We start from the raw sequence: 26657 nt of genomic DNA, 5'->3' as shown, positions 1-26657 counted from the left end.
GGAGGATGATGTAAAAAGACTAGTCTGGTTTCTTTTCAGAGGGAGGTCACTTGATCACTTTTTCTAAGCCAGTTTACCCAGCACCTAAACTTACCCACTGCCTCCAATTTCAAGGTTCACTACTGCGAAAGGGGGACAACTGGTTGGATACAGTTCTGAAGAACAAAGTATGATTCAGTTCCAAGGAAGATAAAATTGACACAGGCGTTAATTATGGCTAACTCCTAGGTCAAGGGAGTAATTAAAGAAGAGAGCTCGGAAAAGACACAGACTAACGCTGAAAGTGCTGGGCTCTATTCTCAGCTCTTATGCAAATCACTTAATCTTTGTAGGCTTCAGTTTCTAAATATACCTAATATAACTTAAAATACTTAACATCACTTCTAAGGTTGCATTTTAATTCAGTATTAATATTCCAATGAATATCACTGGACGTCACTTCAAATTTCCCCATGGCTTATTTATTAAAAAAATTTATTGAGGTAAAATACACATAACATAAAATTTATCATCTTAACCATTTTGAAGAATACAGTTCCCCCTCGGTTTATTTTTGACTCATCTCTTCCCCTGTAATTTCTGGCACAAAATTCCCTAGGGCACTTATTTTAGGACTGGAGAGAAGTTAGATGGACTGGAGTGGAAGCTCTGAAACTGTTACTCATTTAGCAGCAAGGCAGAGAGGACAGAATCCCAGGTGGGAAATGACTGCCAGAAGCCAGAAGAAAACAGATCCAAGAAGCCCACTGGAAAGATCAAAGGTAAATGGTTCTATTTGGGCAGTATTCAAGGACCAGCAGAGGCGGGGGAGCCTGAATCTCTACCTCTGATAGTTTTAGAAAACAGTATCTGACATTTCATAAAGCTAGTAGTATTGGGCCAAAATAAGAGTACTTGGAATGACAGAATTGTAATTAAGTGAAAGAATGGATGATACGGACTCTAAGCATGTAGGCAATTAATAAATTAACATCTTTTAACAACACACAAACACCTGTAAATACTCGTGAAATGTGCTGGGGCTAAGAACATACTGGTGATAAACGTGAATATCAGAACAGGTATAGTCTTGAGCAAAGTTTTCTTCTTGTGGCCTTTCAAAGACTGATATTCAACAAAGGACACGACTTCATAGAGCTAGGTTTGCAGATTCAACTCCTACATTCAATGATGTCTCCAGGTGGTTTAAGTGGCTATAGTCTTGCATCACAGGTGTGGTTAATGAGGTCAAAGATTACAAAGGGTTTTTCAATCATTACTCTTAGGAACACCAAATAGGTTATTATCACGTACTGCTGACACACACGTGTTTAAAACAAAACCTCTAGGGGCATCCAGGTGGCTCAGTCAGTTAAGTGTCCGACTCCTAATTTTGGCTCACAACACAAAGCCTGCTTGAGATTCTTTCTCCTGCTTTCTCTCTCTCTCTCAAAATATTTTTTTTAAAAAGTAAACATAAATAAAACACTAAGAAACAGTTTGGTACACTTCTCACTCATCTCTAAATTTCATTAAAGCCAGCGTTTGAACTCCTAGTGGTCTCATCTACAGTGTTTAGAAAATATCTGCGTCCTTATCTCAAATCTCCATATCCACCAAAGGCAGAACACAGCTCTAGGACTTAAAAGATGTTAAAAGTCCTTGCATCCCTCATAGGTGTTGTTTGTTGTCCAAAGGTGTCCTTCCTCTTTGAGCAGAAGGAAAAAAAAACTTACCGGTAAATTTTTTTTTTCTAGGCATTTGTTAAGAAATGCTAAATCTGACCACTATTTAGCCAAGTATTACAAGAATGCTAACAAGAAAATAGATTCCCTTAAAAATTTGTGCACTTAAAAAACGGCTACTCTAAGGTTTACTAAACATCCTAGGCACAAAGAATATTCTATTGGAGTTTAACATATCTCATAATACGAGGGCCTTTTCGAATGGTGGAGCTCCAAGAGGAGCTAAAGTTAAAGTCCTGGGGAAATTCTGAGGTGGCCCTATTTTTAATTTAAAGTCCATCATGCTCTAGTATTACCAACAGTTCAAACAAAATCCCTTATGTACTACTCAAATATTTGTGGACTACTAAGCTTCTTTATAAATAAGGATGTCTGTTAACCAAACAAATTGCAAAGAGCCAGTGAGATCTGTCAATGCCTTTGGATTTGATTCTTATGAAATCAACAGGATTAAGCAATAAGTGCCAGCATGAATTTATCACTCACATGCAGGGAGTTTCTGGCTTTATGTTTCCTAAAGAAAATTTCATCATGTGGATAAATGACAGGCTTAATTCACAGCAATTTAAACTACTATAATCAGGCTGCAGTTTGTGCCATGAATGGAATGAGGCTCTATCAAATATGGGCATCCCCATAACACACAGATAAAAGGTAGAAAAGCCACTCTGGGAACTGACAGTATGGAGAAGGATTTGGAAATGTAGTCTGTGGTCTATGAAATTTTGGTGTGTGGGAAAACATTTCTAATTTTATATGGAAGTCAAAATGAAAAGGTTTTCATTATAATCATTTTGATGAAACACAGCAATTCCACAAAGCTAGAACATCTCGATGCAGAAGTTTTAAGATCAACCACTTTCTGAGGAGTGTCATGTCTTAGAAAGAGTCAGGCTCTGAGCGAAACAGATATACATATACAAATGTACTTCCCCCTCATCTTTCCAAACTCTTACCAGTTTAGTTCTACTCCAGTTAACATCAGACCTACCTGGAAGCAGAGAGAAAAGGACCATGTATGTGAGTCATAATAAAGGAGTTAACTCTAATTCTTGTTCTCTTTCAAACTTCTGGTTTTCTGAAGTTCCTTCCTGATTTGCCTTTCAACCAATCATTCATTCATTCATAAAATATTAGACACCCTGATCTCTAGCCTCATCTGCATACTCACCACCTCCACATGGACATCTAATAAGCATTTCAAACTTAACATGCCCTGAACAGAACTCTGAGAATCTCTCCTGAGCCTGCACCATCCCCAGTCTTCTCAACTCAGGAAAAGGCCACTCTGATCTTAGTTAATCCTAAGACTCTTCACTTCGAACCTATCAGCGAATCCTGTCGACTGGAACTTCACTGAATATCTAGGATCCCTCCATCATTCCCCATCTAGTCCACGCCATTGCTATCCACTGCCTGAACTATACAGTACCTTTAGACCTGGTTTCCCTATTTCTATCCTTGCCTCCTTAACGTCTGTTCTTAACATGGCAGCCAGAATGATACTTAGGAACGTTTTTATATATCCCGTCAGTCCTCTGCCCAGAATCCACCAATGGCTTCCCTTATCATTCAGACTCCTTCCCATAGCCGAATAAGGGCCCACAAGAACTGAAACTGAAGGTGTCTTTGATGTAATCAAAATAGTGGACTCAAACACTATCCAATATGATGAAATGTGACTAGTCATAGCTCACACCGAAGTTACTTAAATTTGTCAATCTCGACTATTAAAATCAGGGCCTACCTAGCCTTTGACACAGAATTACATTCACAGTTTACAAGGACACAGGTACAAGTATGTTCAATGCAACATTATTTGGAATAGACTAAACCAAGTAATAGTCAAAACATCTGTTAATAGAGGAATGGTTAAATAATTTATGGCACAAAATCATACTATTGAATATGACAGAGCTGTTAAACAATATGATGAATCTTCATGTCTTTACATGGAGGAATCTTTCTCTCTCTCTTAAACTGCATGCAACCTGTGTCTCACTTTGGTTAATTCCAAACTGAGGGTCATTCTCCACACAGGCCATGCAGGCCATTCCCTCTGGGTATCTCCACTCTCCTCACAGTACGAAGTCCTACATACCCCTCACGACTCAGCTCAGAGTACTGTCTCCTTAAAGAACCATTTCCTGACTCTTCTGAGTGGACAAGTACTCAATGTTTGTTGACTGGATTAAAGAAAAAAATACCTGATTTTCTATATTCTAAAAACTAGGCTGAAACTTCTTTCTAAAAATTAAGTGGTATCTGTTCTCTCCTTTCCTTAGATCCAGCGTAATTTATTTGTAGGTCATAAGGACTACCAGTGATACAGAACTATATGGTCTTTCCCTAGTAATCTTAACATCTGCCTGGAAAGGTGTGAAGAATAATTTTTCAATAGCTTTATTGAGATATAATTAGCACAAGATACAATTTACCCACTGAAATCACACAGTTCAATGTTTTCTAGTACATTCACAGGGAGAATTATTATTTTTAACAATGCTAAAAACTCTATGGGCTTGGAAACCATCAATTTGTGATTACTAGAAGATCTAACACAGAGGTGGTTAAAAAAAACAACACCAAAAAACGAAAAAAAAAAAACCCAAAACAATTACTACATCTTACGTGATTGGCTTAATATATTTCATTAAGAAAATCCATCTGTGGCTATAAGCACGTTATTGGGTTTAGGGGAGCAGGAAAGAAACCTGTACAACTCTCAATCTCATCAAATGTTTAAAAAGACACATTTGGGGTTTGATAAAAGTATGGTGAATGTGTAAGATTTCCAACCAGCTAGTATTTCCAACTGGACATCACCCCAATCCTCCATGTTCGACATGCTCCAAATGGAACCCATTACTTACTGGTTTCCTACATAATTTCCTCAGTCCTATTAATGGCACCAGTATTTCCCTCATAGTCATCTTTGCCATCTGGGTCTCCTCTATTCTGACATAGTCTCTAGTTTTTACTTGTAACTTCTTGTCTGCAAATTCATACCATGGATACACTTCCTCTCCTCTCTTCAGCCCACCTGAAAACCTTCTTTAAATCAGTGTTTTAATTCATGTGGTGTGAGCCAGTAGTTTAAGTCAGTCCACTCTGTTCACAAACACAAAGTGGGTATACCTCATCATTTAAAAATATGACATTCTTTTACTAAGATAACCAATCATTAATAAATTAAAAGTATTTTAAGGGAAGCCTCCTGAAAGAGGCACAAACCTTTGGTACAATCCTGTATCTTTCTCACCAATACTTATTTTTGTTATTCAGGCTACAACTAAATTTTCTTATCTCCAAAATCTGGTTAGAATCTAATTCCATCCTGGACACTGCTTTGTCATCACGTACTTTTAGAGACTATGTTCATCTTTGGCACTGCAAATCAGTTCCCTATTCAGGGACTTTGCTCTAACTCTCCTATTCTCAGGTAGTAGAAAAGGATAATGAATACATCTTGGAATTCTAATAGGACATAAATATGTCATGACTATTCTCTGCAATTAGTTGTATTTTCATATCATTTTCTGCCCTTTGCTGTTATTACCCCAGGATTTACTAATTTGGTGTTTCCTGAGATTCACATTCAAGTTCCTATTTTTAGCCTAATATGGTATCATAAATGTGGACTGGTTAAAACAAAAAAGATTTTTAAACAGGTGCCTCAGTTGATAGAGCATTTAACTCTTGATCTCAGGGTTTTGAGTTCAAGCCCCCGTGTTTGGTGTGGAGCCTACTTTAAAAAAAAAAAAAGTATTAATCTGATGCAAAAGCCATGAACATGCCCTAAAACTGAAGAGAAAGAGAATAACCATGGAAATAAAAGCGTTTGGATTTTTTTTAGAGCCCTGAAAACAAACAATAAACAAAACCAAACCAGATTACTGAAATTAAAGGAGGCTAATCAGACTGAATTTGTATTACAAAAATGTGGTGTAGCTGGCACAGCCTGAACCTACTTCAGCTTTTATAAACCATCTCTAGCATACAGTGTATCTGGTTTACCTCTCAATTAAAAACCTTAAGTGCCTACCAGAAAACAACTTTTAGGCAAATCCACCTTCCAAACCCTGCCAAAGAGTTCAGTTAATTTTATGTTAGGTCAGGAAATAACACAGAGAAGCAATGCTATATCCTTAGGAGAAGGCACAAGTGTCCGAAAGGAACCTGTATGTCACCCTAACATCAGAATTTAACAAAAATCCCATTGCAACTATGATGGCTTTGTGCTAGTTCCAAAAGGTCGACTGGAATCCCTAGCCCCACCAAGACTCCATGAGGTTGTATGCAGGCAGAGGCCAGCCTTTTAAATCTTGGACATTTTAACAGAAAGCAAGTAAGAAGTTTGCTTCATCAGTTGTAAGAGCCTTCATCCTGCCTACTTCATGCCAGTGCAGTAGTTACATGGATATTTTAAAGCTACTCCTACTCTGTATGGAACTCTCCAAGGTTCTGACCCTTCATGGTGGTCTAGTAAGAGAGCAGCACTTGGAAAACCAAAGTTCAGGAAAAAATAGAACCATAGGTGTATTGGTCCTGTGCCATTTCTAAATATTGATTCGAAGTCTCACATTCACTTTGGACTTACTCTAACCATTTAAGCCTATCCCTGAGGTACACCGGCCTTAGAACATCACTGGTACATCATTAAATCCTATCACATTCTTAGAGTAGCTGGATCTATTCCTTTCTTCCTGTTCCAACCATTCTCCCAAGTCTGCTATTTTAGAATCAGGGTTCAATGGATTGTGGGTGAAGGGTCAGATTTAATTTAACCTTGATTTGTTTGGCTAGATTAGAGCTGATGTAACTGAAGAAATAAATTTCTCTCAACACTTGTAAATATTTCAATCTGCTCCCTTCTTGCTTGCTTGGTTTCTGAAGAGAAGCTGGATATAATTCTTATCTTTGCTCCTTTATAAAGATTTTTTTTTTTTTTATCCTGGCTTCTTTCAAGATTTCTTCTTTATCTTTGATTTTCTGCTGTTTGAATACGATATACCCAGGTACAGGTTTTTTGGTATTTATCCGGCTTGGTGTTCTCTGAGTTTCATGGGTCTGTGATTTGGTGTCTGAAATTAACATGGGCAAAATTCTGAGTTACTGCTTTAAATATTGCTTCTGTTCCTTTCTCTCTTTCTTCTCTCTTCCCCCACTACACATATTTTGTAGTTGTCACAGTTTTCACATATTTGCTTCCATTTTTTTTTCACTCTTTTTTTCTGTTTGCTTTTCAATTTTCAAAGTTTCTATTAATATATCTTCAACCTCGGAGAGTCTTTCCTTAGCCATATGTAGTCTAATGAGTTCAAAGACATTCTTGATTTTTGTTACAATGTTTTTGATCTCTAGCATTTCTTTTTTCTCCCCCTAACATTTTTTATTCTTTCTCAGAATTTCCATCTTTCTGCTTATATTACTCATCTCTTATTACGTGTTGTTTACTTTTTTATTACAATCCTTAGTATAGCATAGTAGTTTTAAATTCCCAGTTTGATAACTCCAACATCTCTGCATACTTGAGTCTTTCTGATACTTGCTATGTCTCTTCAAATTGTGATTTTTGCCTTTTAGTATGCCTTGTAATTTTTTGTTGAAAGCTGGACTTGACATACTGGGTAAAAGGAAGTCTGGTAAATAGTGGTGAACTCCATTTACTCAGTAAAGCAACTGGGGTAACTAGCCTTTAGTAGTAGCGTGGTAGTGAGGTATGGGGGACAGAGAAGCAATCTATAGTTGTATGATTAAGTCTCAGTCTTTTCCTTCGTGCTTCTTGGTCCTCCCCCAATCCCCACTCAGGTGGGACAGCATGGCTAGAGTGGGCTAGAGTTGGGTGTTTCTCTTCTCCCAGGTTGGTTAGGTTCCATAAAATCCCAATAGGTTAGGCTCTGTAAAATAGTTTTTCTCTTGAGGGCAGGCCTTGTTAGGAAGAACAGAATATGCTGACACATTACAAAACGGTTACTTTTTCCCTCTCCCACCAGGAGCAGAAGGAGACTCTTTTTTCTGATCCTCATTATGAGAACCCGACAGATCTCCTGGAGCTAAGACTCGCAGAAATGTACTCCTCCATCCCCCCTGCCCCATCAAGTTTTTTTTAACTCTAAGACTTGTCCACACTGAGGTTCTAGCAATTCAGCATTCAGTTTTTCCCATCCTGAACTGGTTCCTGCAGAGCTTTCTGCTTGTGGGCTTCTGCTCTGGTAAGACAGGATTCTCTCCATTTGCCTGTCTGTCTAATTTTGAGGGCAGCAGTCTGCCCTGTGACTTCACTTCTTTGATGAATCAAAGAAGCACTGTTGAATTTTTAGTTTGTCCAGCTTTTTACTTGCTAGGATGGAGTGATGACTCCCAAGCCTCTTACATGCCAGACCAGAATCTGGAAAAATATTTCAAATGTGTAAATTCCTAAGAGCTTTTTCGCTCCTAGAAAGCACTCTGAAGCCCGAGGCCAAGGAGGAAAAAGGAAAAGATAAGGACAAGATAATGAATAAGAAACAAGAGTTCTCCTGTTCCAATTGTGCCCCTCAGAATCACTCAAAGCAGTTAGGCCATCGTGAGCAGGGAAACAAAAGGCAGTTTACGATTTCCTGAGTGCTATCTCATTTCCCTACTGTCAGAAGTAACCCCAAAAGAACACGTGGAATCTTACCTCCTGTCTCCCACACTGCAGTCTGCCCAGCACCAGTTCATGCTGCCCAATCTTTCCCCCGTGGTGAAAAACAGTAAAAAGACCTGATTTCCCTGAGAAACTGAAAGTCTTTCAAAAACAGTTTTCATAGAAAAATAATGAAAAGGACAGTTATGCAGAACTAGCTCAAACACTTTATAAGCAGATTAAAGAAGAAAAACTCTGATTTTTATTTCTCATGCATTTTGCACACACTGGATGGGTAGTGGAAGGCAGAATAACCACAAGACACAGCGGTCTGCCTTCAGCCACTACCCACCGACTCTACCTGTATGCTCTGCTTTAGTTTTCTTTTTAGTGCTCTTCACCATTTCCATTTTGTGTATCTGTTTACTGTATTTCTCTTGCGATGTAAATAAACTCCATGAGGCCAACGATTTTGAACTTTCTCCCCCCGCATATCCTCTAGATCTAAAACAATGCTTAGTATAGAATTATGGCTCAATAAGTACTTGTTGAATTAATCCATGAATAAACATTCATTATTATCCCATCTGTATCATCTTCTTCATACCAAATTACTCCGGCAGCTTCCAAGCAGGACTTTATGCTTCCGGTCTCTCCCGTCTCCAAGTTATCTTATATACAACTCCATTATTTCTACAAAAACACTGCTTTCATAAGGTTATTCCTCTGCTTATGAACACTCCTTCTGACCTCAGCAGCTCCTCAGTATGATCCATAAAGTGTTAATAGATATTATATGAAAAGAAAAACTTGGTGAGTAGGAAAGTTTGGAAAATGAACCTTTAATGTACTAATGTGTAACGTAAATCTTCTGGAGAAAGACTTAATATTTCCCACCTTGTGACTACAGAATGAATCCTTTTTTCAAGAAGCAGGTCAAGAAAGCACACTTTTGTGAACCACACCGTAGGAAATAGTGGCATATAGAATTATCCAATACCATGTTCAAATGTGGCCCTAAGGGATGTAGGTAAAAACAACAAGAATACAGTTGTCTTTGTGACCATTCCTGTGTTGTATCTCAACCCTCTTCCATATTCTGTGGGTTCTCTTTCTTACCAACAGAGCTCACTAAGCAGGGGAAAGAAAACCCACTTCACACTGCAGATATATGTAATGACATATTATCTTTGAAAAGAAGGGCCTTTCTGGATTTTAACCTACTTTAGTTTTCCTTTTGATCCATAAATAATTTTGTTCTTCAATGAACATATGTTATAGTTTGAATCTTTTGCTTGCATACTCTATCAAAGAGTGTATCATAGGAGATACTTTATTTTTAGATTCATTTTAATAATCAGTATGCATAAATTCAGCAAGATACAGGCCATGGGATATGTGACATTCCTACTAAAAATTAATCTTAAAAATCATATTAAATAACACAGCTTGCATATTAAGTCTTTCAGGTTCAGGTTTTGGAAAAATGTCTTTATTGGTACTATAATCTTACATGGCATCTACACCGTGAACAAGGGACTTTCTCCAAATTATATTCCAAACTTTGCAAAAATTTTCCATGACTCAGTATTTTTTCTTACAGTAGTAAGAAGCATTGTTTCACTGAAATCAATGTATTACTTATTGAAAAGCTCTGAGGAAGGACTGTGTCTACAAGAATTCAGAAAATGTATCCAAAAGAGATATACACCAGATATATTTCAAGATATCTGCCTACCATGCCCTTTTGGGAGATAACTGTAATAAACTTTCATCCTGACACAACTTTAATTTCCTTTAGGTAAAATTCCCACAGTAATTTGCATTTTAAAGGAAGAGGTTATATACCAATGTTTATACCTTTGAACCGAAGGATTTTCTTGCCTTCATCAAAAGACTGACATTCCTTTCTACCTTCCTGATATAAGGCTTCCGTCCCAACTCCAGAGATGGGCCTCATTAGTCTCTGGATAATCCCATTCCCCCTTGCCTGTGATGGGTTTAGGGATGATATATTCTGATGGCTTCTCTTTCTTACCAACAGAGATTATTAACACAAACAGATCTTTAATTGCGAATGTGGCCAATGAAACATGAGGGGACATCTGCTCATTCCCAGAGCAGATTTTAGGAAAACTTTTCTCAGTTTCTCCTAAGAAAAAGCCACAGGAAGAAATGCCCACTTTCCTTTCTGGGCGTTATTATATCTGGATGTGGGGCCTGGAATGGCTGTAGCCATGTCACCGTCAATCCTGACGGTGGTCACATGAAAGGATGCAGAGAACACAGGGTTCTTTATGACAATGTGGAGTCTCCAACCTACCATCTCTTCAACCTGCCCTTCCTCTAGATTTCCTACTGGAGGAGATAATACATTTCCTCCTTTCTTAGCCAATTTGATTCAGGTTCTAACTATTTGTAGCTAAAAGACTGCTGGATCAGGAAGGGCACTGTGGCTTGGACTGAGTGAGCTGAATGAATTAGATTCCCTCTCTTGGGAAATACAAGGCCTGAGAAACAAAGAGAGAAGCTGCCACTTAGTTGTGAGGAACTGAACTGAGAGAGTCTATAAAAACAGGCAACTCGTAGGAGCATTACAAAAGGAACAAAACCGAGGAAGCCAGCTAGGCTAGAGAGAAGAGGGATACAGACATGTATAGCAAGAAGCAGAGAAGCCATTAGAAAGAACAGCACAGCTCCTTGAAGAAAAAGATACTCTTAGATTTCTAGTTCCCAGGCTGCTTAGTTAAGCTTTTCTTAACCATGAACTACCAGGAGACATCTCTGTAACCTTATACTGTACTTCCTTTCACCAGAGTTAGATGGAGTATGTTCTCTGCTGCTTAACGAGTCCTGTCTTAGGACATATGAGCATCTATGCAAAGGGGAAAGTCAAAATAGACGAAAACTGCAAAATCAAAGGGGCCGAAAATAACAGACGAAGGATGAAAGAATGGCTCCAACAACAGTAAAACTTAACAAGATTGTACAAGTAAATGACAAGTGCACAAAATGATCACATCCGCAGTATCAAATAAATTGGCCCCTGAGAGAGATTAAGCCATGCATCAAAGATGTTCTACACATGGCAAAAAGGTGTCCAGATCCAGCATTTGATTTTCAAATCCTTTCACGACACATTTTTCCCTTTTACTTATTTTTAAGCTTCTGGAAAAGGATACATGGGCCTGATGTTTTTGCTCTGGAACCTCTCTCATGTGGTGTCTCTTTCCTCCATTCCTCCCCCCACCCCCACCCATGAGTTTTGCTATTACTCCATATTAGCCCTGACTACATTTCACTTGGGTTACTACAATACTTGTCAAGGTAATCCCCATGGTTGTGGGATCTCCCAATTCCAATACAAATGAATCTTTCTAAGCAGAACTCCATTTCATTCCTCTATTTAAAAATTCTCATGGGGTGCCTGGTGGCTCAGTCGGTTGAGCGTCCGACTTCGGCTCAGGTCATGATCTCATGGCTCGCGGGTTCAAGCCCCACATCGGCTCTGTGCTGACAGCTCAGAGCCTGAAGCCTGCTTTGAATTGTTTCTCCCTCTCTGCCCCTCCCCTGCTCACACTGTGTGTGTGTCTCTCTCTCTCAAAAATAAACATACATTAAAAAAAAATTAAAAAAAGAAAACATTCTCATTGCCTCTTCCGTGTTTATGGCACGAATTTATCCCATATTACTCCTTAGCCTAGGTAGTATACAGAAATTCCATGAGACATGGTTTTAACACTTCTTTTATGCCTTTCCTATCTCTTCATATTAACATCTCACTGTCCACCTTTCCTCCCCTGTGTGCTCCAGCCAACCTGAACTGCTTTGCTCTCCATATAAACTTCATAATTTTTCTAATTCTGAACTTTAGCTCATGGTATTACTTTTACCTGAAGTTTAGCTCCTAAGCAAAATTCTCTTCTACCTCTAAATGTTCTTCCATCCTAGTAGGCAGCACAAAGAAGTAACAGATTTTTAGAAATAGCAACATGTTCTAATTACTAAAATCAGCATATAAATGGATCAGAGCAGATACATGCGAAATCACTTTAAGGACTAACAAGTCAGCAATACTTTTCCAAAATAGAAAGATAGAATGCAGTCAGAATGAGAGTTTCCAAGGGCAGCAGCAGTCCAAATGCTATCCAAAGGTGTCAGATACACGCTCTTTTAAATGGTCCTTCAAGTTCCAACTCAAATGCCATCTCATTCAAAAATCGTGCCTTGCCCATTAAGGTCTGTCATTGTTACATGAATAGGTCTCATTTAGTCCAGCAGAACTGAAAGCAGAAAACCACATCTTATTCAATCTATAGTCCACAACACTAAGAACAGTGACTTATAAGTAACAGATGTTCAGTAAATGTCTGTATAAATTTTATTCTCAGGACATTAGAGAATAAAAGCGACACTGAGATCTCCTTTTCTATCTTCAGGTTAAAATAAAAGGAAAGGCCTTTTAAAGGGTTTCTATTCTCAAGGGGAATCTGAGTTAGCTAAACATCTAGTTTAGAGTGTAAAAACAATCAGTGTGTAGCAGTAGATTGAGGGAGGAATCAAAGTTTCTGAGAAAACTTAAGAAAATTGAATGGGAAATGAATTGGGTAACTAGCTTACTAGCAACTCAAGTCAGCGTTTCATAGCTTGATTATTTTATTTTTTTTGGAATACCAAAATCACTAATAGAAAGGACATGTACTATGTGCGAGGCATAATGCAAAACAAAATTTCAGATCAGGCATTTCAAAGCGGTAACAAACCAAAAACAAATCGAATAGGTTACTTTGCTTATGAATAACCTGTCTGTTTCTTTCCATGAATGAGTTTCTCTAAAAAGAGATGTTAAGTCCTAACGACTGCTATGCCAGTTATCTTCATGAAGCGGTAAACTATAAACTGGTGAGTGGGGGCGACTGGGTGGCTCAGTCAGTTAAGTGTCTGACTTCAGTTCAGGTCACAGACTCGTGGTTTGTGAGTTCGAGCCCCACGTCCAGCTCTACGCTGACAGCTCAGAGCCTGGAGCCTGCTTCAGATTCTGTGTCTCCCTCTCTCTGCCCCTCTCCTGCTCATGCTCTGTCTCTCAAAAAATGAAGAAAGAAAGAAATAAACAAACAAACAAACTGGTGAGTGGTACCTTTGGAGAAGGTGGGAATGTGCAACAAAGGACCTTCAAGTCCTCTAACAGCCACAACATGGTACCCTTGTGTTAGGCCTATCAGCATTTGATATGCTGAACAAAATTATCTACATATGAATACATTCAGGTCGATAAACCTTCTGGGTAAACTGAAAAATAACACATTCTCTAATAAATGAATAACTAAAACTATTTATAGCAGAGAAATGGATAAAAGCAATATAAGCATGTTTTGGACTGACTGTCTTGGTCCATAAAAGCACAATTTTAGTTCAAAACAGTAATCATCAATGCTAGATAGTCAATTCTTTCAAATTCTTTAATGAACATTTACATAGTGTTTACAATATAGTGTGGGCTAAAGACTGCCACGAGCTAGAAATACAAGCATAAATAAGAAACATTTATTGCCCTCCAAAACTTTAATCTACTAGGAGAGACAGACTTAGAAGCATACAATTATTAAATGGCAAGTACAGCATTGAGAGATACACAGGGGCTGTTACGATACCACAGAGAAGTGACCTCTTCCTAGCCTACCTAGCACAAGGGAGTCCAGAGAGGATTTTCAGGCCACTGTTCTTTCAGTAACCCCTATCACCACTACCATTATCATCTTCAAAAGCCCCAGTTTATACAGCCAAACAGTAAGCATCAGACTACCCACACAGATTTTAAGCAAAAGTTAATATAAAAAATGGAAATGAAAAATTACTAATATGCCCTGAGCTATATAAAGATGTCAGATTTTACTGGAAGATGAGGTGACCAAAGCAAGAAAAACATTTTTTTTAAATTAAATATTTAAGTTAAAAAATCTTGGGGCGCCTGGGTGGCTCGGTCGGTTAAGCGTCCGACTTCGGCTCAGGTCATGATCTCGCGGTCCGTGAGTTCGAGCCCCGCGTCGGGCTCTGTGCTGACAGCTCAGAGCCTGGAGCCTGTTTCAGATTCTGTGTCTCCCTCTCTCTGACCCTCCCCCGTTCATGCTCTGTCTCTCTCTGTCTCAAGAATGAACGTTAAAAAAAAAAAAAAAAAAAAAAAAAAAAAAAAATCTTTAAAAGTCCTGTCCCTCATGTATGTATCATTTGTCTGTGTGTGTATATATGTATGTATGTATGTACGTGTGTGTGTGAATATGTATATACACGCACACATATACGAATGAAAGATTTACTGATTAACAAAGAGTTTGCTGTGTTGCAGAATAACGTTTTAAATGTTTTAAAAAAATTTTTTTAAATGTTTATTTAATTTTGAGACAGAGAGAAACAGCACGAGTGGGGGAGGGGCAGAGAAAGAGGGAGACACAGAATCTGAAACAGGCTCCAGGCCCTGAGCTGTTAGCACAGAACCCTATGCGGGGCCTGAACCCACGAACTGCGAGATCATGACCTGAGTCGAAGTCGGATGCTCAACCGACTGAGCCACCCAGGTGCCCCAATGTTATAAATGTTTTGATCAAATTTTCCCTCAAAGGAATTTGTATTCTGAAATCAGATTTCATACTCATAGTTATTTTCTAAAGGGTATCGATGGTGAAAAATAAAAACAGTCCTTACCTGGGGAGGCAAATTTAACCTCACGTTACACATAAAGTCAGATCCTCCATGAAGTTTTTCTACTCTAAAAATGTGAAGCTGATGGGTGTACAGATTCTTAATAAGACGCCACAGATGGACATGGTTAGTGAAACATGGTTTAAGACTGAGGAGAAGAGGCAGTTGATGACAAGCAGAAAAATGTACAGTTCTCACTTACATTTAGGTGTGGGGAACTAATTTAAAAGCTACTGGAGACGCCTGTCTTAGAATTCTAAAACAATGTGTACAGGAGTTCCTTTACACCGATTAAACTAGCATAATATGAAAGAATTTACCTTTTATTTGAAATAACTTGTAACTGGGTTTTTACATAGATAGAACTATAAACAGGGTACTAAACGACAAAATCAAACAACGAAGTCAAGAAATATGTAAGGAAAAAGAGGCACGTGGTTAGTACCTATTTTGGCTAAACAAGCTGACACAGGCCAAATACTGTTTGAATAATAATGACTGAAATCTTGGAGCAGTATCTACCGCAGACAGTGAAAACCTGCAGCGTAGGAGATCAGACATCAGATATTTCAACAAGTAAATGAAATGTGTATCACAATAAACGAAATCAGCTACTCCAAACCAGACATCTAAGTTTCTTTTTTTCCTTTTTTTTCCATAAAAATTCATCCTATCAGTAGAGATTCTAAAAGTTTTTTTCGCCCCTTTAAAAATGTTTATTTTGTACTGAAAAGCACTGAAATAACAAAGCAGAAATTCCTCTAAGAGGAAATAATAAGATCATTTTTATGGAGCAGATATTTAGTAACACAAACTTTACCATAATCATGTTTTACCGAAACAATTTCTATATTTGCTTTCCCCACAGTTTTTTTTGTTCCAAATTTTTAACCATGGATCCCAACTTATAATTAACTTTAGAATGCTAAAACACACATGCACGTGACATAGAATGGCTAACCAAAAAAAATGGAATAAAGCAAAGTGAAATCAGAAAGGTGTTTATACAGATGACTTAAAAAATTGCAAGTAACTTAGAAGGAGAGGAAAGACAGATCTGAGAAGGAAAAAAGACAACTCACATCAAAGAAACCTCCCAGCTTGTTCCACAGTGGTCCTAAAATTACTGGTGGAACGTTCTGGTACCAGCGTTGAAATTGGATCAAATCTATTTTCTTTGGCATAAGTTGTTGCTACAAGTGACCATTTCTCACTGCTTTAAGTTCTTGAAAGTTTCTGTGCAAGGCAAAATACACAATCACGTCTGTGTTCAATCTGATCTCCATCCTGTGAGGACAACAAGCCTCCATTAAACCAATGTTAGGAGCCTCTTCTCTGAAAATGCCAATTATCTTTCCCAATACCCTTCTTGTTGGATTTTCTTTTTTCTCCTGCTATTGGAACAATTCTTCTGGGGCAGAGGAAGGATGGTACCAGGGTGGAGGATCAAATTACTCAGCATTTCTGAGCTAAGGAGGAAAAATGACAGGCTGCTTTTCTCACTCCAGGGTTTCCAGAATGATTCCAAAAATGACAACATTCAAATGTAAGTATGAAGTTATTTTTATGATGTACAGTATGATTGAAGGATCTTCAACTAAACTGTCTTTTCAGAAAAGAAATAACAATGTCCTTTCCTATTACCTCTATAGTTGGATGATGGTCTCCTGTCTGTTCTGCTCTTGGAGGGGCCCATCATTCTGGTGGAGGGAAAGGTAGTCGGTCCCAGGGTTGAGGTTCAAGTTACTGAGCCCTCTACCAGTATTGCTGAGCAGAAGCAAAGAGAGACTGCTGTGTCTTCCTGGAAATTTTCTTCTTGGGGCATCTGGAAAGACTCAGGATTCAGCTGGGTTAAAATAAACTTCGTGATTGGTTCATGGAAGCCAAGTCACAGCTTGAAGCTCCTCCTTGGATCTGTGGGTCTAGACAGGAAGGTGATGCTCAAGACTCTCAAATTGCTGAAAGTTGGCCCAGAAAGGACTCCCACCAAGTTTCAGCCTTCTAAGAGTTTTAAAAGAAAAAAGTGAGGTAATCTGACATTAAGGATCTCTATGTACTAGAGACTGGGCTAAGAAATGAGGACACAACAATGAATAAAAATCTAGAGTATCTAATATCAAAAACACAGTGTAATGAAGGAAAGAGACAGCTGAAATATGTTTCAACATTATGATACAGATGTTAGCATAGTTTTAATGGAGCAGGAAAAGGTAGCACCGAACTCTTTAATCTACTGGGAGCTTCCTTCTTTTCTAAAACACTGTCCTAATTCTTAATGTAGACTTCAAAGTCCTCCAAGTACTCTATATTACAATCTATGTTTTCCAGTATTACAAATATTGCCAGTCCACAGGGAACTTGTTCACACTTCCATGATTTCATATGTATCATTCCTATTGTCAAGAATATTCTTCCACCTCCTATCCATTAGTCCTTACTATTTGTCTTTACATACTCAAACTATGTAGCAACATAGTATGTACAGTGGTTCTCACGTGTTAGTTAGTGGTTCATAAGAATCACATTGGGAAGCTTGGTAGAAAGGCCAAGTCTTGGATTCTATACCCAAGAAATACAATTCAGCAAGGTCTGGTATGGGACCTAGAAGTCTTTTTACACAGTTACCAATATAATTTTGATGTCTGGTCTACGAAACGTGACTCTGAGAAACACTATTGTAATGGTTAAGGGCATGGGTTTTTTAGTCAAGCCTCATTTGAGTTTGAATCCTATCTTTTCCATTTATTAACTATGTTATCACGGGCAAATTTATTTTCCCACTAAGTCTCCCTTTCCTCCTCTATATGAGGATGATGGTAACATATCCAACTACGTATGTCTTAAATGGGACAAGAAATACAAACAGGTAGCAGAGGGCCTGGGACAAGGTAATTATTCAATAAATATTACTGTTATTAGCATTATTAACAGCAATTTAGAAGTCAGCTTTCTAATCAAGGCCATCTGAATCTGGCTGGTTCTGTCTCTCCAAACACTTATATTAGATACTCTGTTACAGAAATCCAAATTGCTCTCATTCACATCTAAGTAGTTCATGTTTTTCCCGATAACTTGTGTAAAAGTAGAGCAGTGAGCCAAAGGCAGCACAAAGTCCCAAGATCATATTCATGACACACTGTCTATCACCAGGATTCTTGGCAAAATTGCAAACTAGGAGATTTGATTTTGGTGCTCTACCAATTTCTTTCATTTGTCCTCTCCTGCATCTCCCTCACATAAAAGTGACCCACTGCCTATAAAGATGTTAAAGAGTCAGAAGTGATTAATTTTGGCCATAGCTCCCTAGCCTAGTTGAAAGATATAAAACTAATATCCAGAAATTGGTAGTGTTTCTATATACTAACAATAAAGTAGCACAAAGAGAAATTAAGAAAACAACACCGTTTACAATTGCACCAAAAAGAAAAAATACCTAGGAATAAACCTAACCGAAGAAATGAAAGATCTGTTCTCTGAAAACTATAAAGAGGTGATGATAGAAATTGAAGATAACACAAACAAATGGAAAGATATTCCACATTAACGTATTGCAAGAATATTGTTAAAATGTCCACATTACCCAAAGCAATCTACAGATTCAACACAATCCCTATCAAAACAACAACAGCATTTTTCACATAACCAGAACAAATAATCCTAAAATTTGTATGGAACTATAAAAGACCCAGAATAGTCAAAGCAAACATGAGAAAGAAGAACATAGCTTCAGGTATCACAATTCCAGATTTCAAGATATACTACAAAGCTGTAATACTCAAAACAGTTTGGTATTGGCACAAAAATAGACACATAGATCAATGAAACAGAACAGAGGGCCCAGAAATAAACCCACGCTTAATTGGTCAACTAATCTACAACAAAGCAGTAATGAATATACAGTGTAGGAAAAGACAGTCTCTTCAACAAAATGGTGCTGGGACAACAAGGCAGGGCAGCTACAGACCCTGCGAAGTCATCCTGGCCAGAGTAACATACTTGCCACGGACAGAGCCAAAATCACAACTTACTATACCGAATCAAATTAATCAAACTAAAGTGTCTGCCATATTACAGGTGTTCAGTGCCTATCTGCTGAATGACTGAATCAATATACGGTGAGTGGTTACCTTTATATACATCAACCAGACTAAAAAGAAATAAGTGCATTATTGTTTTATTTTTATTATTTTTAAATGCATTTTTAAAACCTGAAACTAAAAACAAGTGAGTTTCCCATTAGAACTCAGTTAAAGCCTATCTAATTCCTACAGATCTCTACATGAATAACTCAAATTTCAATTACTTTAATTTTACTTCAGTGAATTAAAGACCAATCTTCTTTGCATGTGGTAGGTGAAATATTAAGTGTTTTAGTGAGGAATATGTAGCTTTAGGCAACTTAACAATATAATAAATTTGCTCTGAACTCAGAAGTGCTGTTAACAAAAGAGGTGCACTAAAAGCAATAAAAATCAATTTTTATATATACAATCAAAGACAGAAAACACAACTTTTCCTCTATGCCAAAACTCATAATGAAACACTACTATTTCCAGAAGATTCATACCTACGAAGACCACTTGTATTGTACTGTATATAAATTATACATATTTGTATTAGGTAAACATAAAAGTAGAGCTCACTTTGGTTTTAGCTATATTGAATACAAGCTTTCTTGCAGTGTATTTTTTTTTTACTCTCATTTACCTTATATAATTTTATGGTAAGCAGGTTTCCTATTTTAAACATAGTAACCTAGGGAAAAATAAGCAACACGGTCAATGAAAATAACTGTAACAATAATTTGTATTTTGATGTTTGAATCACTGGAGGTCTGAACAGAAAAAAATGGAAGAGGTTGAAAATGCTTATTGAAGAAGATCAATAAAATGGGGTGCCTGGGTGGCTCAGTCTAGGTTAAGTGCCTGACTTCGGCTCCGGTCATGATCTCACAGTTCGTGCCCTGCGTTGGGCTCTGTGCTGACAGCTCGGACCCTGAAGCCTGCTTTGGATCCTCTGACTCCCTCTCTCTGTGCCCCTCCCCTGCTCGCACGTGCTCTTTCTCTTTCTCTCGCTCAAAAATAAACATTAAAAAACTTTTTTAAAGATCTTAAATAACACAAGTAGAATATATAACTACTGATAGTCATGTGTTTCTATAAAGAGCAGAGATTTTCTTCTACTTGTTCAGGAAGTTCATAATAGAGATAGTTTCACCAAATCAAGAGTTGAAATCTGGTTGCCCAGAAAAGCCAGAGAAAAAGATAACTCATTTGCTGAAACTAAGATTTAAAATATATCGAAATAAACGATATTAAGCGATAGCTGATCAGCATACTGACATAAGGTATGTACATCTACTAATCCAATGTTTTATGGGGAAAGGATCTACAGTCAAGCAATAAAGCTTTCAAGACAAATCAACTGTTTGTAGTTAATGTTGAGAAGATACTAAGTGCCTTGAATTAGTGTTTTTAGTAAATCAGTAAATTATATTTTTCTGCCTGTCTTCATTCCCTAGATCAACTTCTGGATGTACAAAGATTTCTAAGTGTTCCTAGAATAGTTAAAAAAAATTTTTTTAATGAAAGAGCTATTCCGGAGAAAAGATCTTCTTAGCTATGAAAAAGTGATGTTAAAAAAGTACTAGCAGGGGGCACCTGGGTGGCTCATTTGGTTAAGCATCCAACTCTTGGTCTCTGCTCTGGTCATGATCTCACAGTTCATGAAACCAAGCCCTGCATTGTGCTCTGCACTCACATCAAGAAGCCTGCTTGGGATTCTCTCCTCTCTCTCTGCGTATGCATGTGTGCTCTCTTTCTCTCAAAAGAAATACATATTTAAAAAATAAATAAATAAATCATAAAAAGCCTTCTCTGCTCCCACCATCACCATGACACCGCTATCACCACTTGCACCATCACAAGGACTCCCAATTGGCACAACACAGGTAGACGTAGATGTTGGAACTGCATCTCTATTGTCTTCTGTCATTTATAAAATACTCTCACATACACTGTATCGCTTAGGCCTCATGAATGAATGTGTATGTTAATTTCCAATTAGGTTACTTCAGTAAGCAAGTATTATTAGATGATACAGCAGATGACAGAACTTAAGTACATAATGGAGCTAGGATAATTACATGGCTCTCCTGGTATCTAGTTAAGGGACTTTCCCCCTATAGTATTATAAACTTCAAGTATTCAAATACGTTCACTTGGTTACCTGTGGTTATCTTGGTAGATGTTACCTGACCTGGGAAAAAATAATTTGCTACATACTTATAATAACAATATATGTCATTTTAGAACACAGTGGTCACCAGCTCAAGTGTATAGTACATGATTAGCAGATTCAAAGTCAGTATAGACAGATACAAGGAGTATGTGCAAGGATCAACAAAATGCTGCACTCACAGATGGAGAGACAAATGCGCAGAAAAAAGAACGGAACTACGTGACACTACCCTAACCAGTTGCAGTATGCTAAAATATAATAGGCGCTAGAACACTGGAACTGACAAGCTACATAACATATCAATTATACAATATGTGTAGCCTGACAGAACTTAGAGAAGAGTAAAAAGTATTCATTTTGCTGACTACCAATTCAAGAACACAAACACTGACAGGGAGATTATAATTGGTAAACAAGACATACATTCCAGCAATAGGATATACTTGTCACAGCCTCCCGTCTAGTTGGACTTTCTCCAAAAGATCTACACTCTAAACTGTCTTCTGAACTTAAACTGCAGAGCTATCTCATAATTTTCCGCACGAAAATATACTTATTTTCACCAACAGTAAAATCTTTGCCTACTCACTACGAAAAAATCTTCAAACCCAGAAACAAAGTACAAATGACAGCCCCCCTATAATCCCACTCCTCAGACGTACAATTGGACAGCTCAATTCATATTTTCCAAACTCTTCCCTGTCTATGAAAATATGCATTTGTAATGAAATATAAACAGTTTGTATATCTTTGTCATATAAATACGCCATTATCAGTATAAACCATGTATTATATAAATTGCTTCAAATAGTGAACAGTATTAAATAGTAATGATTTGAAAACCTAAATGCAATACCACAGTCAGTATTTTTCAATTTATTTTTCTCATAACAATTTATCATTTAACTTTATTGATTCTAATTCCAAGGGCAATTCTTTCACAGCTGCATTTTATTCAGAAAAAGAAATTTCATTTACTACATGATACAAATAGAATAAACCATTTTTTTAAGACTCTAGACTTATTTTCACTTATAATCCGCCCCCAAGCTTCATTACACAAAAGGACTATTTTGACTATTTAACATATAGTTCTGACTAATTGTATCTGACATAAAATTAGTATTCAAGTGAAAAAATTTGACAAAGATTTAATCTGTCATGTCTAGAAAGCAATCTGTAACAAAAGCTTGAATGTTTGGCCCAAAAATTTCATTTCTAGTCATTTATCTTCAAGAAATAATTAAAAACATGTTCAAAGACTTAGTTTCAAGAACATTCATGGTAATGTTGTCTATAATAGTGGAAAAGATCTGAATGCCCATTCGCAAGTAATTGGTTAAATACATTACGCTTGACGGATTACTATACAGTGACCGAAAATAATTTTATAGAAGTATATTTACTGACCTAAAAACATTTTCTTGAGATATGGGGGTGGGGGTGGGTGGGTGGGTGGGTGTGTGTACAAAAGTATACTTATATTTCTTAGGAAGTTAAATATACACCTATCATTTGATCCAACCACTTCATTCCCAAGTACTCAACCAAAAGAAAAGTATACATCTACACACAGATTTGTAGATTAATGATTAAAGCGATTTTATTTGTAATAGCCAGAAACTGGAAACAAACTAAATATCCATCAACAGGTGAATGAGTAAATATATTGTTATCCAAACAAGGGAATACAACTAAGCTTCAAAAGGAACTACTGATACATGCAACCCTACAGATGAATCTCAAAATTATACTGAGTAAAAGTAACCAGACAAAAATGAGAGTACATACTATATGTAGAATTCATTTATATACAATTCTAGAATTCTAGAAGCTAATCTATAGTGACAGACAGCAAGTCAGTGTTTGCCTGGGGTGAGGGGATGAAGAGGTACAGGTGAGAGGGAAGGACTACAAAGGGATATAAGGAAACTTACTGTATGTCAACTGTACCTCAATAAAGCGGTCAAGTAACACACACGAACTAAACTTATGCTATCGTACCACTGCTTTGTTTGAAACATAAGACCAAATGCAGAAGTCCCTACAACACAAACATGCAGTTTAATGAATTACTTTTATCACGCAGAGAACTACCAGTAAGATCAAGAAATGCAAGTGTCACCGCCACTCTCCCCTTGCTCATCACGGCCCCCTCCCTCCTTTCAAAGGCAACCCTATCCTGACTTTTATGGTAATCACTTCTTCTTCTACTTCTTCTCCTTTTTAAAAAAGTTTTATTTATTTATTGTGAGAGCATGCTTGTGAGCAAGGGAGGGGCAGAGAGAGACAGGTAAGAGAGAGAATCCCAAGCAGCATCCACACTGTCAGTGCAGAGCCCAGCGTGGGGCATGATCCTATGAACTGGGAGATCATGACCTGAGCCCAAATGAAGAGTCAGACGCTTAACCAACTGAGCCATCCATGTGCCCCTTCTTTTTCTTTTTTAAAAGAACAATTGTACTAAGTATGAATCCCCAAGCAATATAGCTTACTTTTTACATATTTGGGGGTTTTAAACAAACAGAATGTGTTCTTTTGTGTTTTCCTCAGCAACATGTTTTTAAGAGTCATTCATAAAGCGTAGTACATTAGTCTTTGCTGAAGAATATTCTATTGTACGAATATACCACAATGTATTTGTCCATTCTGCTGGTGGACATTTTGATATTTCTGCTTTAGGACTAATAACAACAATACTGCTGTGAACATTCTTTTAGGTGTGCCCTGGTATATGTACATGAAATACAGTGAAATTTTTAGGTCCAGGGTATATTTACTTTTGAAATTATTTATTAATTTACACACTATCAACAGTATATGAGAGGTCCGGTAGCTCCATATCCATGCATTCCCTTTACAGCCCTTATTGCTACCTGAGAATTTGTTACTTTCACTTGTTTACTATCCCTCTTCTCCCACCATAGACTGTAGCCTGCATCAGAGCAGGGACTTGGCCTGTCTTGTCCACTGCTCTCCTCCCAGCATATACAACAGTGACTGGAACAGTGCCTGACACAACAGCAGCTGAACAAGTATTTGCTGAACTACCAAACAAATAAATGAAAACTCCAGCCCATTAGTGTCTTTGGCCAGAGCGAAGCAGAAGGACGAATGGCTTCGCTCAGTGACTCCAAAAATGCTTAGATATTATGTAATAAAAAAATGGACGTACAATTACTTAAAAATCATGAGTCAGCCACAGAAAACTATGTACATATACAAAGAATAAAAGTGGAAAGAAACAAATTAAAACTTAGGAATATTTGTCTTGGGGCACTAAAAAGTCTTTTTCTCCCTTCTCCTCACCTTCACCCCTACCTTTTACAGATTTTCCAAAATTTCTTCAATCAATACTTTCGTAAAATAAAGGTAAACTTAAAAATACATAATACCGATGAAAAAGAAGGAACTACTGATGCACATGATAACGTGGAAGAATCTCCTAGACATAAGGCAGAGTAAAAAGAAGTGGACACAGAGTACTACTCTATGTGAAATTCAAAAACAGGCAAAGCTAACCTATGGTGACAGAAATAAGACTCACGGTTATTCTTGTGGGCATACTGACTGGGAGGAAATTCTAGAGTGATGGAAAGGTTTTTTATCTTATCTTAGGAGGTAGCTACCTTAGAGGATATATATGCAGAAAATGTATCAAGCTATAAACTTAAGATGTATGCACTTTTTACATCAATTACACTTTTAAAAAGAGGAAACCATGTAAGTGAAGAATGACTAGATAGGAACAAAAAAGGAAAACAGGTTTTGTGAATTTCTGATGTTTTGTAACCATGCTATTCGTATTCCAATTAAAATAAACAAGAGAGGTTCAGAAAGCTTTTAAGTGTGCTAGTCACTAAAGCAGAGTTGCATTTGTAAGTCAAATTCCTCATACCACATAGAAAAGCAAACCCTCACTGATAGTTTCTGAGTCTTTTTGCTGTCCTCTTCAGATTCCTCCACATTCTTCAGCATGAGACATATTGTACACTTAGGATATAAGTTTGGAAATAAACGAAGAGGTGAACATGTAGCAGAACTTTTCTCATTCCAAACAAATGTGAATTTTCTGAAATCAGTGATAATAATAACTGCTCTCAGCAAGGGAAATGCTGACAGCAGTCACTTAAAGTATGAGAAATATGCCATGTGGCCAATATGTTAGGAAAAATGTTTCCCTCTTCTTCAGTTCCTTTTGGGAAAATAGTATTTCCTATATCTGTTAGAAACCGCGGCAGACATAATATGTCTTAGATATATGCCTTACTATAATGCTGACAGGTTTTTTTTTTTTTGGGGGGGGGGGCGCGGGGGTTTACAAAGTACTTGTCTTGTTTTGAATCAGTATTCAAAAATTACTAGTCCATTATCATAAAGTTGTTACTGAAAAATAAAATCTATTCACACATTGTAATGACTCCCTGATCACTCTACATTTTAAAATATAACACACCTTAGAAACAAGGCAAGTCGTAGTCACTCAACTACTGACTGCCTGTTAATGTGGCAGACACTTTACTGGGTGATGAGGATATAGAAATTGAGTGAGATACAGACTCTGCCCTTGAGAAAAGCAAAGTGGAGGAGGAAAAAGACACATGAGCTGACAATGGTACTTTACAAGAGACAAAACCATGAGAATGTGGATGAATTAGCTTTAGATTAAATTGGCAACTGTACACAGGCTAGATGGATAAGGGAGATACCGGAGGCAAGAGAGCACTGGGAATGCTAATCAGGAGCTAAAAGTGAATTAAGGAGGAACTAAAGGAAATATAACGAGCAGAAATGAGAAATATTTCAAAGAAAAAATGTGTAAGACTAGGCAACTAACTAGATATAAACATGAAGGAAGAGTCAAAGATACTCAGCGGTGATAAGCATGTCAAACTAGTGACAGAACTCTGGACACAAGAAGAGCTTATTTAGAAGAAGAGAAGGCAATGTGCTCAGCTTTGTAATTTATTTTCCAGATATCAAGGCAGAAGTAAGAACCTGGAGTTCAGGCAATGTAAAGGCTCAGGTCAAAGATTTGAGCATCATCTCAGGCAGTAAAGCTTTTGGAATACAGGTGCTCAGAGTGGGGGAATGCACAGAACTCTTTCTCTCAGGGGACAGGAAAATAGAGAGAGAGACAGAGAGAGACAGAGAGAGACAGAGAGAGAGAGAGAGAGAGAGAAGTTGAGAGAGAGAGAAGTCTTAAAACCAGGAACAGATACCTGTCACAGAATAGAACTTCTAAGAAAAAAAGAGTGCTTGCTAAGTGCCAAGTTCCTGCAGGGAAGATAAAGAATGAGGGCTAAGAAGTAGAAGAAGATCTGGCCACTAGATCACTGGTGACCTTTACCAGATGCTGTATTGCCTGTGAGTTTGTAACTTTACAC

At 37.5% G+C, this 26657-nt stretch overlaps 1 protein-coding gene across 3 annotated transcripts in view; it reads right to left on the bottom strand.

The window, feature by feature from the left end:
* Positions 1-26657, bottom strand: part of SIK2 (salt inducible kinase 2) — a 159473-nt gene that overhangs the window by 55142 nt on the left and 77674 nt on the right. The window contains exon 3 of one of the 3 annotated variants that reach the window (XM_047877794.1): positions 16675-16952. The exons of the other annotated variants lie outside the window; for them this stretch is intronic. Coding sequence (XP_047733750.1) covers positions 16675-16729 — 55 coding nt within the window. The 5' untranslated portion in view covers positions 16730-16952. The remainder of the gene's footprint in view (positions 1-16674; positions 16953-26657) is intronic. 3 annotated transcript variants of the gene reach the window in all.

The sequence above is a fragment of the Prionailurus viverrinus genome, chromosome D1 (assembly GCF_022837055.1).
Source record: "Prionailurus viverrinus isolate Anna chromosome D1, UM_Priviv_1.0, whole genome shotgun sequence".
Lineage (NCBI taxonomy): Eukaryota > Metazoa > Chordata > Mammalia > Carnivora > Felidae > Prionailurus > Prionailurus viverrinus.
The sequence above is the reverse complement of the archived record's forward strand: the minus strand, read 5'-3'. Positions and strand labels throughout refer to the sequence as shown.